The sequence below is a fragment of the Quercus suber genome, unplaced genomic scaffold, assembly GCF_002906115.3.
Source record: "Quercus suber isolate HL8 unplaced genomic scaffold, Cork oak 2.0 scaffold_144, whole genome shotgun sequence".
Taxonomy (NCBI): domain Eukaryota; kingdom Viridiplantae; phylum Streptophyta; class Magnoliopsida; order Fagales; family Fagaceae; genus Quercus; species Quercus suber.
The window spans coordinates 856219-875370 of NW_027069605.1; the positions used below are offsets into that span (position 1 = coordinate 856219).

The 19152-nt window shown below is 37.9% G+C and overlaps 2 protein-coding genes across 2 annotated transcripts; one reads left to right on the plus strand and one right to left on the minus strand.

Annotated features, from left to right (window-relative positions):
• Positions 1-225: 225 nt before the first annotated feature.
• On the minus strand, positions 226-3807 carry LOC112038650 (ACT domain-containing protein ACR8). Its single transcript, XM_024071477.2, has 7 exons — positions 3288-3807; positions 2512-2557; positions 2280-2394; positions 2044-2111; positions 1371-1937; positions 1172-1276; positions 226-1047 (listed from the first exon to the last, which is right to left on the minus strand). The coding sequence occupies exons 1-7, from the start codon at positions 3356-3358 to the stop codon at positions 685-687; spliced, it is 1335 nt and encodes a 444-aa protein (XP_023927245.2). The 5' UTR covers positions 3359-3807; the 3' UTR covers positions 226-684.
• Positions 3808-6880: 3073 nt separating this feature from the next.
• On the plus strand, positions 6881-11578 carry LOC112036325 (cysteine-rich receptor-like protein kinase 15). The gene is made up of 8 exons (XM_065776908.1): positions 6881-7003; positions 8384-9218; positions 9357-9521; positions 9800-9921; positions 10214-10424; positions 10542-10779; positions 10866-11016; positions 11112-11578. Exons 1-8 carry the CDS (start codon positions 6881-6883, stop codon positions 11394-11396), a joined length of 2130 nt encoding a protein of 709 aa, XP_065632980.1. The 3' UTR covers positions 11397-11578.
• Positions 11579-19152: the final 7574 nt, after the last annotated feature.

The window sequence follows — 19152 nt, forward strand, 5'->3', positions numbered from 1 at the left end:
GATAGGAATATTGATTTTCACCTTATTTGGATAGAACCAGGGCCTTTCTCATTTTGTTTTTGGAGGGATATGAAAGTACATTAAGGGGTTAAAGCTCTTTTACTTGAAATTGTTATAGAAGTGGCCTAATTGTGTAGTCGCTAACTTATTAGATAAATATAGAAAAATTAAAAAAGAGCTAGTGGGTAAAGAGAATTTAAATTGCAAAGAGAATTACGATATAAATTTGATAAAAAAATCAAGTCAACCATTAAAAACTAAAATACTTGAGATAAACAAAGTCATTAATATGTACACATTCGTTCTGTATGAAACAAATTCCCTATTCATCTACCTACTACTTTTCTCTGTGCTTGCCAGCAATAACCTCTATATCCCACAAACTTCCCCCAACCAACAACACAACCTTTTACTTTTTCCACCTGTTTCCCCTTAATTCAAATCCCTCTTCAAATAAAGCGACACATTTTTAATACGGTGGAGAGGCCCCCGCTCTCTCTCTCTCTCTCTCTCAAAGTATCTATCATCTATTCAACCAACCAAACCCAACCAACTATAACTACTATCACCAAATTCCACCACCTTCCTCTTTTTATGTACACAAATGTCCAAACCTGAAGCAAAGAATATTTTAAGCTCTACAATCCCAAATTCCCTTCTCATTTCAAAGAAAAACAAGCATCTTTAAGAATAAGATCTGATCCATCCCAAGTTGTATAGATTCCTCCTCACTAAGCTCCCAAGTGATAATAACACTGCCCCACCGACCCCAACTGGCTGCTCTTCACTCTCAACCTTCTTATGACAAATCATTGGCAATTCCTTCACTTTCAAATTACTCAACCCTATTTTTTGTCTAACAGCTTCAATGAGTTTTGAATCCGCAGTGTTACCAACTGCATCCGTTACATAAAACTCATTCACAGCCAGCTCTCTTTCGGTTGATATATCGGCTCTCGTCACATTAAGCCCATTCTCTCGGAACGTTCTTGTAACATCGGCCAAAAGCCCCGGCCTATCTTCCGCGGATAATTCAAGCCTCACACCCTGTAATAAATTCAATCACACCATTAACATTTTTTTTTACAAGCAAGCTAATAAAAGCATATATTAAAAATGACCAACTCAACAATGCAATTGTGGTATGTGAAATTAAGACAATTAAGTGTACCTCAGAAGCCCTTCTCTCAATTGAAGCTTGTAGGCATTGAATAACGCGTTGCCTCTCTGGTTCAGAACTTATTGGGGTCCCATCTGTGTGTCTAATGTAAAATTCCTGTACCAAATAATAAAAAAGAGTCAGTGTTTTCAATTGGAGACATTAATGTTAGCAAAAACCCAATTCATGTTTTGGTATTAAATTTACGTACCAAATATGCTCTGTCTCCAGCTGTATTGATAGTAGCATGAAAAACAACATACTCCATGTCTGTCATCGTGCAAACAATGTCAAATAAAAGCTTCGACCTGTCTTTGCACTGAACATTCACAACAGAGTAACCCCTCTCAATCCAATTCTGAACCGTGACAATGGGACAGTCATCACTACACTTCAAAATTGGCTTCCGCTCATAATCACGATCCTCAAACATCATTTGGTGCAGCCTCCTCTCATTGTGCGTGACCGCCATAGACACTGAGGTCTTAGCACTGCGAATATCATTGTCACCTTTGAGTACATTCCTCAATCGAGCTTCGATTCGGTCTATTTTCTGGGAATCCTCAATTGGGCAACCGGAATCACAGTCCTTCACATAGATTAGTGAAGCAATTCGGCCATTGTGAGTCCAAACTTTAGCTTCCACAACATTGCATTGAAGGTCAGCTAGCACAGCAAAAACCTCAGATAGTAGACCAACACGGTCGGTTCCGGTTAGTTCTAGGGCAGTTAGGCCGTTATTGCCGTTAGTCCGACCATAGTGAATGCTGCCCATAGACTGTTCACAAAATAACCAAACAAAGAAACAAAATTTAATTAATAAAAAAAACCATAATTATTAAAATTAAAACGGCAATAAATTAGGCATTGAATGTGATAATTACCTGTTCAATGTATCTGATAACGCTCTCATCCGTAAGTTTGTTTCCGTTTTGATCAGTCACATGGAAAACTGCAACCAAAAACAGAACAAAACACATGTTTCAGAAATTTTCAATAACCAGAAACAACACGTTTAAGCTAACATGCGCGCCAATTCGGCGCTCGTTAGCATGGACACCATTAATTTAACAAAAAGAAAATAAAAATTAAAAAGCTTGAATTTATTTTTTTCTCTTACCATCCATGAACCATCTTCCATCTGAAGATATGTAAGCCTTTTTGATGGAAAGGTTCAGATCCGTGAGAACCTGCACGGCCTCAAGTAAAATTCCATGCCTTCTAGCACTATCAACCTGTAAATTAAGCAAAAGAGAAAAACAGAAAAAACCCAGTTAGTCAAATTTGTTTTTTGGGAAAAGTTTTCATTGAAAATTTGATTTCGTGCTTGAGAGGTTTCGTGAGAGGCGTACCGTGACAAGAGTCGCAGTGGGGCAAACGGCATTGTCGATCACGACCCTGCGCAATAGCAGAGACAAGTCAAGTCAGAGAGAGCCTTTTTCGTTTTTAATTTTTCAAAATTTGAATTGGAAAAAAAACGAGGTCTTTGAAAAGTCTTTACAGGTTGTAAGAATTTACTGGAGGAAAGAAAAAGAAAATGGGGTGAGCATGGAAAAGTCAGAAAACTTATTAAATAATAATGAATTTGACGTCAATAATTAATTAAATGACGGTCGAAATATGTTTTCATAGCGTGTGAAGAATTCTTAGTTCGGAAGAATTTGGAAAAGTATTTTTTGCATAAGGGAAAGTAATATATTTTCCAATAAAGAAAGGATTTCAGGGAGACTCAAATACCATAAACTTGTTCCTTCAGAAAGTTTTTCTAGAAAGGAAAGAAGAGAAAATTCAGGGTTGAAAATACTGGTACGATGTTGATGAAAGAATCAATTTCTAACACTAAAAAAAATTCAGAAATAATCTGTGAAAAATTGCACCACTACGATCACCATACAAGTCAACAATAATTCAAATCAAAATCAAAGAACAGGAAAGAAACGCACGGCACCGAAATTTTGCAATATGAAGCAAAATCAAAGAGAAAATTAATGTTTTTTTTTTTTTTCTAAACATCAAGACAAATTTGTTCTTTTTTTAAAAAGCAACTCTGTTTGTGTGTGTTTGTGGATGAAAGCCAAAGATCCAGACTCAGGGAGTGGAATTCACAGAAGAAGGAAAAGGAACAAACCTAGGAGTGTTCATCCGAATGACAAGCTTGTCGTATTCGTTCAAAGAAGAGGGCCAGTCCATCTCAACCATTCTCGTCTTTCAAATTACCAGAGAAACACAAAAAAGAGCCTTAAAACCAGAGCAAAAACCAAAGTCTTGGAAGTACCAAGGCCTTAAAGAAGCACTTTCTAAAACGCTCTGTGTAGTTCCTTCTTTAAATAACAACGACCCAAATATTCTCTGACTGAAACTACCACTTCTTCCAAGAACAAAGCAAAGCAAATTTCTTCCCCAGAAATACCGCTATCTCTCTTTTTCTCTTTGGCTTATATATATATAAGCAAAGAAAGACCCAATGCAATATATATCCTCAAACTCTCAAATTTATTGCAGCCAAACCTTCGATCAAATCCCCATTAACAAGTCCTACCAAACTCTTCTCTGTGAAAGAGTTTAATTATACTCTCTTTCTCTCTCTTCCTCAAAAGCGCAGAGCACGCTTGTCCTTGACCCTCTCCTCTTAGACAATGAGAACACACATATATATATCCCCTCCCTATTTATATTATTTAGTTTTAATATTTACTAATATTTTATTATTTTCTAAACCACGCCTATTCCGCAAAGGTAAAGGGGCCATTAGGGTTAAGTACTGCACTGCCCGAGAGGCTGCCCGTAGTGACCTAAGTTCACAACTTAATGTATGTTTTCAAAAAAAAATCACAACTTAAGGTCTATCAATGATTCGCCACGTGTCAACTTTGCCTAATAATTGTGGTTGAAAAGTCCAGCTCGGATGCCACGTCACCCACCATAGCATCAGTTTGCGTGCATTGGACTCAATAGGAACCAAAAAAAAAAAAAAAAAAGCAAGCTAATAAGGCAAGAGAGGTTAAATGCACAGTGTTACTTACTGTTGGGGTTGGGTGTGTGTCTTTGATTCTTCTTGTTGGGTTCATTCCACGTGGCGGTTAAGAGTGGGACCAACAACGCTGGGAGGTGACTTTGTAATTACGTTGTGATTTGTTTGCCGACCCTGAATTATTATCGACTGACGTCCAACACGTGACAAATCACCGCTCACGTATCGGCCTTTTCCTCTGTCAATTTGTTTCGGCCGGTTTTTGCTTTGTACTTCTCGTTGTAGCCTTTGTTTTGACATTTGCTCTTACTTATGACCATTTTTGCTTATACATTAGAGCATTCACAGCAGTGGTTGTAAAATTTTAGCTATTTAGCTACACAAAAAGTCACTTTATCTATTTTACCTACACACACGCTACAGCAGTGCATCTATTTTAGCTTTCAACACAATAAAATAATATACACATCACAATAAAATAATATAAACACTACAATAAAATAATATATCTTACTTAAAAAAAATTACAGCACCAACCACCAACCACTATCAGCCATATCCACACCCACAACCACCACCACCACCACCACCACCACCAGTTCACAGCAGGCACAAAAAAAAAAAAAAAAAAAACCCAAATCTCCAAGCACTCCGATCGGCATCAACAATCACGGTTGATCGGCGGCAACACCACACAACCACAACCACCACCAAACCGCAGCCCACAGCCCACAGCGGAGAAAAAAAAAAAAAAAACCAAGTAAGGCGTGAAATGGGTTGGCGGGGTGGATCGAGGCCGGGGTCTGCGGTGTGGATTAACGGCGAGGTTTACGGCGTGGATCGGCGACGAGTTCTGCGGCGTGGATCGACGGCATGGAGGTGGGCTGGCAGCAGTGAGATGAAGTTGAGAGAGAGAGCTGAGAGAGTCGAGGCCGGGGTCTGCGGTGTGGATCAACGGCGAGGTTCTGCGGCGTGGATCAACGGCGAGGTTCTGCAGCGTGGATCAACGGCGAGGTTCTGCGGCGTGGATCGGCGACGAGTTCTGCAGCGTGGATCGGCGGCATGGAGGTGGCTGGCAGCAGTGAGATGAAGTTGAGAGAGAGTTGAGAGAGCTGAGAGTTGAGAGAGGTGAGAGTTGACAGAGAGAGAGAGAGAGAGAGAACAGCCAATATTTTAATGTGGCTGAATAAAAAATTAATTTTTTTTTTTAGCTCCAAGCTACAGTGCACATCTATAAATAGATGTGCATTGTAGCGAATCAGCTAAAAATTTTAGCTTTTGCTCCACTGCTGCAGCACCATTTTAGTGAAAGTGTAGGTAAAGTATAGCATTATAGCTTTTTACCTACACTGCTGCAAGTGCTCTTATACCAACGGCACTTACACCGAATAATAGAAAAATGCGTAAAATATATACGATTTATTATTGTATTTGTGTTCATTTATACTAATACTATTTATATAGTATTTTTTTTTCTTTATGTATCTTGATGATTAAAAAAAAGAGTGTATTATGATTGTTGTGTGTGAAGAAAATAAACATTTAAAAAAATTAAAAAAAATTAATATTTTAATTAAATGTAGTATACAGTTGATAATATGATATGAAGTATATTAAAATTTGAGTATATAAAATAGAAAAAGTAAATTATTATACTTAAAGACATGAATTTTTGCACGAGCTAATAAGAATATTCAAATAATCAAGGGCCAATATGTAATTTAACAAGCAAATTCTAATTATTTTTGTATTGTCGTGCACATCATACTTTCTTAATGAGCAGCTGTATAGAGGAAGATTCGAACCCTATACTTCTAAAAAACAAGTTGTGCTAATGAGTGGTATAACGGTAGATAGCATATTCCTCTGATTCGCTAATGAGGTTGAGGGGGGACTAATTAGTCATTTGAGTTTTTGAAAAGAGGTGGCTTAGGGTGGGAGAGATCTCTTCTACCTTTTTATGATCTCTATCTCTAATATAATTTCAATAAATTTTTTGATAAACATAAGGGAACATACATCGCATTCATGTAATTTTCAGATCTAGCTCGTTTGGTTTATTCAATTTTCATGAAAAGCAAGTCACAATGACCTCTCTCGCATTTAAATCACATTTCAAGGACTTTATATTTAAATGCAAACTACAAACTTAAAAGAGAGATGACATATCTTTTCACTCCAAAATTGATACCTGAAAAATGAGTTTCAAATTTTTTCCCCCCTCTCTCACTTCCTCATGAATTTGGTGATATATAATACGTTTTTTTTTTTAAAAAAAAAAAAAAAAAAAAAGGAGGAAAACGCAGCCTCCAGACGCAGACGTTGAGGCCAAACTGCACCTTTATGACTTTATTCCATTGTCCAACTTACCAAAAAACACAAAAATAATTACACGTGAAATTGAACAAATATTGGGTGATCTTGCGATCGGTGTACTTGTAAGAGGTATAACCAACCAAAATGCGTTATTTCAAATTTCCCAAGCTCCTTTTGTCTCTCTGGTTAATTACCTTGCTTAGCCTTACCAAAACTGAGTCAACACTCACTTACAGTGCCACTGCAAGTAAAGACATATTGCGGCGATGCCCTCTAGACAAAGTCACTATAATATGGTACGACGAGTGCCTTTTACATTACTCTAACCAATCCATCTTTGCTACCATCAACGAAGTCCCTGATATGTTCTTGATTAGCACACAGAATATCACAGGGCAGAGAATGATCAGTTTAACGATGTGTTGGCCAACGCGATGAATCCTTTGGCGACGAGAGCGTCGAACTCTGATTTGGGTAAGAAGTTTGCGATGGAGGAAGATGAATTCATGAGTTCAAAGTCGCTGTACAGTCTTGGTCAGTGCACGCCGGACTTGACTGTGTGTCACAGGCTCAAATTTTTCTTTTAAATTTTCTGCCTGTGATGGCACTAAGCCCCTAACTTAGTCTCAACCAACACTCCACACCACACTGCAGCAATCACTTAAAACAGAATTATTAAGGAAATTTGCACACACACGGCACACACAGTATTTACAGGGCACCAACCCCAACCTTTATTACTCAATACCAAGTACAAAGGAAGCCTGGAGAATACACATGAAATTATCTAAGCAAAACATACACTCCCTGCCATTGACAGCCCCAATAGCCTAGGATAAATATACAGAATAAATTGTCACAGTAGTTATTGCCAAGTAACTACCCTTGTCCAGGACTTGCTGCCACATGTGGTCTGACTTAGGACACCTCTGTCTGATGCTGTCTTGGTTTGCTTTCCACGTTTCCAACCCCTACACAGCAGGTTTGATCATCCAGAAAGCCAGAAACTACTTGATAACTGTCAACAATTGCTGCTGCACACTCTGCACATGCCAGCCCATGTATCAGCACATCATTATAGGGCTTTTGCCCATGCTTTAGCAACCCAAACCAATTGTTCCATCACATTTTAGAAGGCTTGGCCCCCTGCCCAATCCCTTTTCATCAGCATCACAGCCCATATCACATGTCCATATGCAGCACACCAAGTTACTGCAATCAGCCCACTCACTCAAGTCCATGCATTCTGCCAGCACCAACCAGCCTAATGCCTTGCACAGCATATCATAATCACAGCAGCCCAGCACTGCCTTGCATTCATGCCACCAAGCCCACACACAAGGCAACCATCAACCAAGCCACTAATGCCATGCATCATCATGTAGGGTCAGCACCACCTGCTGCTGCCCAACATCAAAATTCGTTTCTGCCCACCATGGTCCTCCTCCACCATGGCCTTGGGGCATCATATGGAGCAAAGTGCCTCCACATGTTGCCCCTTATCGTGCTCTTCATTATGAATCTAGCAGGGAGATTGGGCTTGTCCCCCTCAATGAGAAGTTAGGAGATTCTTTATCTTCAATTCAATTTCTATTTATTTATCTTGTGGTTTATAAATTTCTCCTTTTTTTTTTTTTTTTCGTTTTTTTCTTTTTTTAATTTCAGGTTCCACCCCTGCCAAAGCTAATGGATACCATATTTGATGGTAGTCCTTTTTCAGATCGCAGGTTCCCCTCTCCACTACTTACCTCTCAAAATAAATAAATAAAAAACAATTTTATTATTAATGAATCACAAATCGTGGAAAAAGAAGTCTCCTTTTGACTGATTTTAATTTTTCAAACCCAATCATTTTTGAAAAGTTCAACGGTATGTGGCTTGGCTTTCTTCATTGGATCTCAGTATTATTGACACCTGAGACACCAGAGACTCCTTAGTCTGAGCGCAGTACGAGCACAAAACTGTCCATATATATAAATGGAAATCCATTCTTTCAGTGTCTCCATGCACCTAGTGCTCCTTTCCATACTCGCCTCTCTAAGCCTTCGAGTGAAGCAGCCGAATACCGCTACCATTTCTGTTCAAACCAAACCACTTTCTCCCCCAATAGCACCTACCAGTCTAACCTCAATAACCTCCTCTCTTTCCTCTCCGCAAATTCCACTCGCGAAACCGGTTTCTACAACACCACCGTGGGACAAACTCAAACACCAGAGAACACAGTTTACGGCCTCTTCCTCTGCCGCGGTGACCTCACCACCAGTGAGTGCAAAGACTGCGTTTCAACATCGACCAAAGAGATTGTTCAGCTGTACTGCCCAGAAGAAAAAGAGGCCGTGATATGGTATGATGAATGCATGTTACGCTACTCAAATCGATCATTCTTCTCCATCATGGAAGACGAGCCGAGTAAGATTCTGTGGAACTTGTTGGATATAACAGAGCCGGATCGATTCATTCAGCTTGCGGCAAAAACATTGAGTGACTTGGTGCCGTTGGCGTCAGCAAATGCTTCGTCCGGTGCTAAAAGATTTGGTACCAAAGAAACCAAATTCACTGACTCGCAAACGCTATACAACCTTGTACAGTGCCTCCCTGACCTATCCAGCTTTGATTGCAATAGGTGTCTTCGGGAAGCCATAACAAACTTGTCCACAGCTTTTCGTGGAAAGAGAGGGGGTCGAGTTCTGAATCCTAGTTGTAACGTTAGGTATGAAGTTTTTGCGTTTTACCAGGTACAAGCTGTTCCCGCAACAGGATCTGGACCAAAAGGTACATATCCTATATCAAGATGATCCATTTTACAATTCAAATTAAATATTATTGATTCAAGTTTCACCCTCGATCATCTGTATTGATGAAGCTTAATTACTCCACTTCACTACCATGTTATTGTTTTTGCGGGTAAAGGCAAAATCTCAACGGTAATAGCTATCGTTATTGGTGTTACAATCGCTGCCTCTGTGGTGCTAGTCACTCTGCTTTATTGTTTCCGAAGGAGGAAAGCAAGAAAGAAATCTGATGCTATAAACGAATTGAATTCTGAGAAATCTGACAGCATCCTAAATTATCATGGTACGCAACTGGTTTTATGTTCACATCCATTGTCACACACTACTCATTTTCAAAAGTACACGAGAAGGAATCATTTCATTAAGATTGTGTTTTAAGCCGCACGTGAAAAACAATATAAATTCCTTACTATTTTAAAAGTTAAATTTCTAGGATGGCTGGTAAATTGTCAAAAATAATAAAGATTATATTGATTATGTACAAACTCTAACCTCAACATATCTGAAATCGGTGCTCTTTCTAGTGTAATCTCTTACATCTATTTATTTTTGGATGTTTAGCTACAAGTGAAATAACAAGTGTAGAATCCTTGCAATTTGACTTTGGGACAATTGAAGCCGCCACAAACAAATTCTCAGATGACAACATGATTGGTGAAGGTGGATTTGGTAAAGTTTACAAGGTATATAGAATCAATATAATCTTTATCATTTCTGAAATAAAGAATAAATATAAGGCGGAAAATTAACCTCTCGAATAGAGATGCCACAACATAGAGAAACGTTGAAAACACTAAAAAGGAAAGATTACAATAAAGACTACGGCAAACAAGTTGTACCCAAAGTCACATGAATCTAGTGAGATAATGTAATTTTTGTCGTGTACGCAAAAGTCTTCAAATGGTCATCTAATACAATCCACACCAATTAACAATTTGGACCTGAATTTGTCTGTTTTGAGATTATTTCATTCAGGGTGTGCTACCTGAGGGAAAGGAAATAGCAGTCAAAAGGTTCTCAATGAAGTCATTACAAGGTTTAGAGGAATTCAAAAATGAGGTTGTACTTATTGCAAAACTTCAGCACAAAAATCTTGTGAGGCTATTGGGATGTGGCATAGAGGGAGATGAAAAGCTGCTTGTATACGAGTTCATGCCCAACAAAAGCCTTGATAATTTTATTTTTGGTTTGTTTCTTCCTACGTTATGTTTTATATGTCTGATAGTATTTTGGATTTCTTGTAGACTTCTACAATTCACATTTGTTCATGATGTCATAACTCATCATTAAAATTGAATTTCAGATTCAAAAAGGCGCTCACAACTTGATTGGAAGACTTACTATAATATTATTAGCGGGATTGCTAGAGGACTTCTATATCTTCATGAGGACTCCAGGCTTAAAATCATTCATAGGGACTTAAAGCCTAGCAATGTGTTGTTGGACCATGACATGGTTGCAAAAATATCAGATTTTGGAATGGCGAGGATCTTTTCTGAAAACCAAAATATTGCTAACACCAAAAGAGTTGTAGGAACATAGTAAGTCACTCTTCTTTTATTTCTCTTCTTCTTGTTTTTTTTTAATAATAAAATAAATAATAATGATGATGTTGGTATCCGAAAAGTGGATACATGGCTCCAGAATATGCAATGGAAGGAGCATTCTCTGTGAAGTCTGATGTGTTTAGCTTTGGTGTAATTTTGCTTGAGATTATTAGTGGAAAACGGAGTAGTGGCTTCTACCTTACAGAACATTCTCAGACACTCCTTGCATATGTATGTTAACTTTTTCTTCTTGAATTAGAATTAGAAAAAAGGGAAATGGGATAGCATATATGAAGTATAACTCCATTTGCAATCTAAATTGATAGGCATGGAGATTGTGGTGTGAAGATAAAGTATTAGAGTTTGTGGACAACTTCATGATGGAATCATGTTCGACATCAGAAATTGTAAAGTGCATACATATTGGACTTTTGTGTGTTGAGGAAAACCCACAAGATAGACCCACCATGTCGACTGTGGTAGTTATGCTGGGAAGTGAATTAGTAGCCCTTCCTGAGCCAAAACACCCTGCATTTTCAGTGGCTAAATTCATGCCGATGGATGAAATCTCGGTAAATGATCTCAGTTTTTCTACTATTGTGCCACAATGAACGCATACAACTGTACAAGATTGCAATTGAGTCTTTCATGATGGAGAACTTAATATTGTAACCTAAATTTCTATAAAATAGGAATAGGATAAGTATTGGGAAGGCTAGGCCTTACAAAGTTATTAAATAATATTGTATGTTGTATAAAAATGATTTTCAATTTTTATTTAGAAAAAGGAAAATTCAATTGTATTTAAAAAATGAAAGTTCTTTTTTAGGGTTAAGGGTCATCAAATAGCCCATGGCCCACAGCTTGACCTAGAAACCCGACAGCTCACCGAGCTAATGGGCAGCCCGGCTTGTTGTTATTGAGGCCCATATGTAGCCCACTAGCCCAGTGGGTCAGGCCGTGGGCTAGTTTTTATGCTCATGGGTACCCGGTGGGCTAGCCTTCTAGCCCAACCCGTTGCCCAGCTAGTTAGCATAACCCATTGGCTCAACCTAATAACTCATAATTCATAACAAATATATATAGGAAGTGTATGAAGAATTGATCTTAAGATATGATAAAAGAATTTCTTAAGAGAACTCCCTCAACCACTAAGATACCCAAAGTAATTGTGCTAAATTTAGTTTACTAAATATATATTTTTCTAGTAGTCTATAAAATTTTAATTAACCATTTGACATTTTTTTTATTAAAGATAAAAATAAAAATAAAACTATTTAAAGCCTTAATAAATAAAAAATTAAATAGGTTTCTATCAACAAAACGAAAAATTAAATAGATTTGACTGTAAAAAAATTTGTAATTAAGTATTAAATTCTGTAATTCTTTCCTTTAAAAAAAATAGATTGATTATTCCCTTATAAAAATTGATTCTTTCCTTATAAAAATAATAAAATAATATGCTAACACAAGCTCATGAGTAACTCATTAGACCCAACCCGATAGCCCAGCTCACTAAAGACAAAATGGGCATTGCCCATGGGCAGGGTCATGGGCTAAGGTTTCCTCTTTCGGCCCAGCCCGACCCAGCTCGTTAACTAGTTAATAGCCCATTATACCCAACCCATTATGCCCATGGACCAAGTAAAAATGGGCCAGGCCAGCCCGACCCGGCCCATTGATGACCCTTATTTGGGGTGAGTTTTCTTTTGTAGCTAAATGCAACATGACATTTATTATAATAATAATTATTTTCTCTAAACGTTGTAAGCCTAACCCACCACCCTGACCAAAAGAAACATTCTTCGGTGCCAAAAATAGTTAAGAACTCTATACTTATTATTAATGCTCTGTTCGTCTCTTTGTGGGCTTGGACATTTTGGCCCAGTATATCTTCTTGTCATTAGTTATGGATGGGCCTGCAGGATGACTTGGACAGTCCAGAATTTGGATTCAATCAATAATACCCAAGTGTAGCTTCCCACAAGAAGAAATAGATCTAATAGTACCAATTTAAAAAACAAAACAAAGCAAAATCATGATTCTGAATGCTATTTTCTCTCAGTTCTATATGGCAATCACATTTTGGATTATTGAATTATTTATGAGAGAGAGGATAATCAAGAAAATAAACCAATTGCTTAAGTGAAATTGACAAATATTTAATTATTTTCACTCATTTAAGCGTATTTCAAAATCAATTGTTTCTTACCTAAATCAATTAAAAATAATCATAAAAATTCATTTTACATAACTCATAAGTGCATCACCTACAAATATTATTACATAAAAGCAAATGTATTTACACTAATAATATTGAGTCTAATTACATAAGACAAATTTAGACTACTACGATGTTTGTTCCACACACACATATATTATGTTAATAAAAAGATTTACTAAATATAAATTGTTCAGATTAATATAATAAAAAAAAATGAATATATCACTTTAGTGAATTCAAAAAAATATTTAATTATTTGAACAACTTCAAACTTTCCATTATTTTTAATATTTTTTATTGGATGTATTTACCTTTTTTTATACCTTTCCGATGATTTTGTTTTAATGAGGAAGAATTTCATATTGTTATTTTTATATAAATTTTATGAAAATAACCATATAAATTCATTTTTTATAAATAATTTGTGCACAATCTATCTATAATTAATATACAAAATCAATGCACTTAACTTATTAGTTAATACATTAATATAAATAATTTTTTTTATGAGATAGAAGCTTAAATGAAAAGAATTCTTCACTCCTTAAATAATACTCTACTGGGCTGAACCTTAGACTAGATTTTTTTTTTTTTTTTTTTTTTTTTTTTTTTTAATACTCTACTGGGCTGAACCTTAGACTAGATTTTTTTTTTTTTTTTTTTTTTTGAGAAACAACCTTAGACTAGCTAAGAGATTCATATGAGCGCATAGCATGCTTGGGCTTTGGCCTTTGGACTCGAACATTGCAAGTTGTTAACCAATACAAAGGCCCTCATATTGGGGTCCTTCCCAACAATTAAGAGACTCTTTCGGCCCAAAAACGAACTCTACGAATTTTAATATCTATTATGGAAAGGAATTTCAACACTAAAATTTTGCTACAAATTTAGTTGTAACCTTAAGACTACAACTTTATTTGATATATTTTTATTAGATGTAAATTTTGATAAATTTATCATTGAATTACATTTTCTTTATTATATATTTCATGTTTGCAAAATTTTGAGAAAACAAAAAAATTAATAGCTATGTCATCAATCAAATATTTAAATTTTAAGTTTATGTCAAAATTATGTATAAAAAAAATTTGTGGATTGAATAGTAGATAATATCTTATTAGCACAACATTTGACATGTGTGTTAAAAACATTAAAAACATTCAAATCAACACTTAGATTTTTAAAATATGTAGTCATATTAATTATTGAACAAAATTTAACTACAAAATTAGTTGTAGACTTAAGCTAAAACCTTATTCCATATTTTTTTATTAGAGGTGAATTTTGACAAATTCACCATTAGATTATATCTACTTCTTATATCCCTTATACTTGCAAAATTTCTAAAATTAAAGTTCAATAGTTATATTATTAATAAATTGTTTAAATTGCAAAATTTTAAAGTTTAATAATATGCATAAAATATAAACTTATAAATCATATAGTAAATAATATCTAATTAACACAAAATTTGATATGTCTATTAGAAGCGTAATGAACATGTAAAATGTTGTGGATGTAGAATTTATTTTTTGATAAAAAAAATTATTTTATTTATTGGCTAATATTTGGGCCTACTTAATAGTATTGTAATAAAAAAAATAACTCTATTGGTTAAAATTTAGGGGTCTTTTTCTACTTAGTGGGTCTTAGGCCATAAGCTCGTTTACTTAAACTGTAAAGCCTATTGTGATCACATATAATTGACTACTTAAATAAATTATGGTAAAAGTTATGTTAGTAAAATAATTTTTTTCTTCTTTTTTATCTTTTAATTTGTAGAAAAAAAAAAGTACAAAAATGAGTGCAGAACTTCTATTATCCATAGGCAAAAAGGCTGTTGATGAAGTGTGACCTCGTCAGCCGATGAATGCAATCAGAGACGAACTGAAACCTCGTCCTTGATCCTTCCTGATGGATAGTCACCGGTGTGGTGCCTGCCACAACGTCTCCGATGCTAAAGTCAGTGTCGAGAATTATATGAGAGCAAAACAAACACACAGCATCGATGTAAAAGAAATGTTCATACCTCTCTCGTTGGGGGATGTGAAGGATTTATATATGTCGTTGTAGATTTTAGCCATTGGGTGATTTATGGTGCTTTAACTTCTCTCTGCATAACGCCTGCCGGCATTATTAAGTGGCTTTAAGTTGATCCCAACGGTCTATTCGTCTGGATGTGTAACCGCCCCTTATCATTTACTGATGGTAATGATGGAGGGGATACCCTCGTCAATGATGTGTGTTCTCGTCAATATCGATCTTCCTCGTCGTCGGCCTTACCTCTTGCAGGATCCATTTCGTCAGTCCCATCAGTTGCCCCCGAATTCCATGGTAGTCATGACGCGTCGTGTTGACCGAGGAATGTGAAAGGTTTCTGGGCAGCAGGCGGTTGGGTTTTTGAGCCGCATTTAATGTGTTGCGGCGGTTCCTTCTGAGTTATGGCCCACGTGGCGCCTTTTGGTAGGAGGAGTTAAGACTGCATATGATGAGCCTCCTTGATTTTCCCGCTGGTTTTTCAGCTTCCCAACATTGGGTTTTTAAACTTCTCCTTTCCCCTTCATTTTCTTTTCACTTTTTCGAGAAACTCCCTTTCTACATTGCTCTGGCGTTCTTCTTCTCCCCAGCGATTTTCTGTGCAGCGCCATAGTTGTCTTCTCCGAGGTAAGCTTTTTTTTCTTTGGCTTTCTTTTTCCCTTGATCTCTTTTGTTGTTGTCAATTTCTGATTTTTTTTTTCTTTTTACTTTTTTTCCTTGCTGGTTGCTTCTGTGTTTCTCTTCTTCTTTGGTTTTGGGGCGCTTTAGACCTCCTATTTCCTATCTTTCCATGTGCAGTAGCCTTAAGGTTAGGTTGGAGTGCCCTTCAATTTCATTCTTGTTTGCTCGATTAGGGGGGGTTTTAGGGACTTTCCCTCACTTAGAAAACTTTATTCACGAGGGCAATAGTTTGGCCGTTGTGTTGGCTGATTTATTGCCAATCCTTCACCAATCTATTGAGTGGTTTGAACAATTAGTGAGGGGAAGGACGATGTCAGAAGTTAGGTCTAGTGAGCTTGATACTGGGCTGTCGTCTAGCGGCGGCCCAGCAGAAAGGGATACGGCTGTCTCCGTCCCTCGTGAGGTTAGGGATTTCCATGCCCTGGAGGAAAGGTGTGGATTGGACGATGATACCCTTAGAAGATTTCGTGATAGATTCCAATTCCCAGACAGGGTTAGGGTTCGTCTGCCTAACGATGAGGAACGGGCTTGCCACTTTTTCCCAGGCGAGGTGTGCTTCTATGAGTCCGCCTTCGTCTGTGGGTTGAGGTTTCCCGTCCATCCTGTCGTGATGGAGTTGCTAGATCAATTTGGCATTGCCCCCGGGCAACTCATGCCAAATTCGTGGAGAATTCTGGTTAGTTGTATGGGCATATGGCTGGCTGCCCTGGACGGAGACATGCTTAGGGTAGATGAGTTTAATTATTTGTATCGTTTGAAAGCATCGAAAGAGCACGGGTACTATGAACTGGTACCATGGGAGAGGAGTACTAGGATCGTCAAGAAGTTACCCTCGTCCTTTAGATACTGGAAGTCCAGGTTTTTCTTTGTATCTGGGGACGATTTCAAAACCCCTTCGGGCGAGGTTTGGGGTGATCTCCCGAGATTGCATCGTCGGTGGGGAACCCCGACTCTAGGTGCGTTAATATTCCCTTTGATATACTAATCCTCCTCGTCTATGTCTTTATCGTCACTAAATATTTCGCCCTTTTTTTTGTGTAGTTAATAGGCGACCCAAATTGAAGAGCAGGTACAAGAGCCGAGTTCAGAAGGCGATCGAATACGCACAGACGATCGAAAACTGGGACGACTTGGTTGATCCAAGAACGCTCGCATTCTATTGCCTGGGGCCAGATCCGTCGGACTTTGTTCTGCGCAACATTGAAATTGAGGGGAAGAAGAGTAAGTACTAAGTTCGTCGGTATCTACGCAGCAGTTTTTTTTTTAACAAGTGTTTTCTTCTCTGCAGAGATGACGACAAAATTTAACAAGGAGTTGTATGCTAAGATGAGATCCAAGAAGAGTGAGCCTCTGTCCAATTTAGGAAAAAAGGCCGCGCGTGTCACCGGGAAGAGCAGCTCGGCGCTTCCTATTTCCTCTGCCAGCCCAGTCGCATCGGGGGTCGCGACGACGAGGACTGCATCTCCTACTACCTCGTTGGAGGAGATTGAGGTTACCCCGGCTTCAAAAAGGCCGAGGTTATCCGAGAAGGAGAAGGAGAAGGAGAAGAGTGTGCCTCGTCCATCTACTCTCTGGACTGACGAGAGGCTGGCCGTGGATAGGGCCCACGAGGTGGTGACCGCTGCAAATTTAAAAGTTTTGTCAGGTGTCCCATTTAATGACGTGGCGGCTCGACACGTCCATAAGCTCGTGCAGGTAAACTCGTTTGTGTTCATTCCTTTCTTCGTTCACTTCTTTGCATCATTTCTTTTTGTTGACGACCATGAACTTTCTTTTTCAGGTACTGGGTGAGAGTATGCACATAGCTTCTGAATATCTCACTCAGGAGACGAAGGTAGCGTCTTTAACGTCCAGGATGGAGACCCTAGAAGCGGAGAATTCCACGCTGCGGAAAAATCTCATTGAGTCTATGGGCGAGTCCGCTTCCTTGAAGGAGAAGTTGAAAACTCTGGAAGACGAGCTAAGGGTGGAGCGTCAATTGACGCTGGAGAAGGATGAGCAGCTTATAAGTACTAAGGAATCGTTGAAGACAAATTGACGCTAGAGAAGGATGAGCAGCTTATAAGTACCAAGGAATCGCTGAAGACGATAGCTGCGAGGTCAATTGAAGCATTCCAGACAACCGACGAGTATAGCACCGTCTTGTTCAGCTGGTACTTCAAAGGATTTGAGCTATTGAGGAGGTATTTGCTGAAGCATCCTTCTGGGGTGGATATGGAGAAGCTAGACTTGGAGGAGGTTAATCAGGAAATGGCAGCTGACGAGGCTGGCCAATCTTCTGCCATTGTGCCTTTTGCCCGAGAGGATGCTCCTGTTGACGACGCTCCAGCTGATGACGGTGCTACTAATGCCTGAACCTGATACTTAGGAAAACTTTTGTTGTGAAAATTTCACATCTTTTTTTTTTTAGGGTGCCCATTGTGTTTTTTGGGCCAAATGTTTGAACAATTTTCTGCTTATTTTATTTTGGTAACCCAGTGTTTATGGGTTTTATGTAAAAACAATGGTAATTACCCTTCAGTTTGGGGTTTTTCAACTGAATTTACCTCGTACTTACTTAACTTTGTCATATGCTTGACTGTTTATATGTTTGATGAGTTTTGCTTGGGTCCACATGCTGTGAAGGTTTCTTATTCCAATTTTCCTCTTTTCCCGTCCATAGCCGTTTTCTTGCTACTTAGCCTTTTTTGTCTGTTTAGGGATTTACAATCGTCAGTAGTTTACATCCGTCAGTGCGGAATCTTACTACTTAGCCAATTTTTTGGCTGATATAATTTTTTATCGTCAGTAGTTTACATCCATCAGTGCGGAATCTTACTACTTAGCCAATTTTTTGGCTTTTATAATTTTTTATCGTCAGTAGTTTACATCCGTCAGTGCGGAATCTTACTACTTAGCCAATTTTTTGGCTTTTGTTACATCCATTGAGCGAGCCTGTATAAACACAAATATTGGCTGAATAATCTGTTTATTGAGTATTATTGATGAATACGTCCTTACATTACATCTACTGATGGTATTTCCTCAAATGTTCAATGTTCCATGGTCTTAGGAGTCTTTGTCCGTCTAAGGTCTCCAGATGGTAGCTGCCTTGTCTGGAGTAGTGAATGACTTTGTATGGTCCTTCCCAAGTAGGGCCGAGCTTTCCTTGGGTTGGATTTTTGGTGGCCGGGGTTACTTTGCGCAGGACGAGGTCTCCTATGTCGAGTCGCCTGAGCTTCACCCTTTTGTTGTAGTATTCATTTTTTTTTTTTTTTTTTTTTTTTTTAAACTGAATTTACCTCGTACTTACTTAACTTTGTCATACGCTTGACTGTTCATATGTTTGACGAGTTTTGCTCGGGTCCACATGTTGTGAAGGTTTCTTATTCCTTCTTCTTTCTCGTCAGTAGCCGTTCTCTTGCTACTTAGCCTTTTTTGTCTGT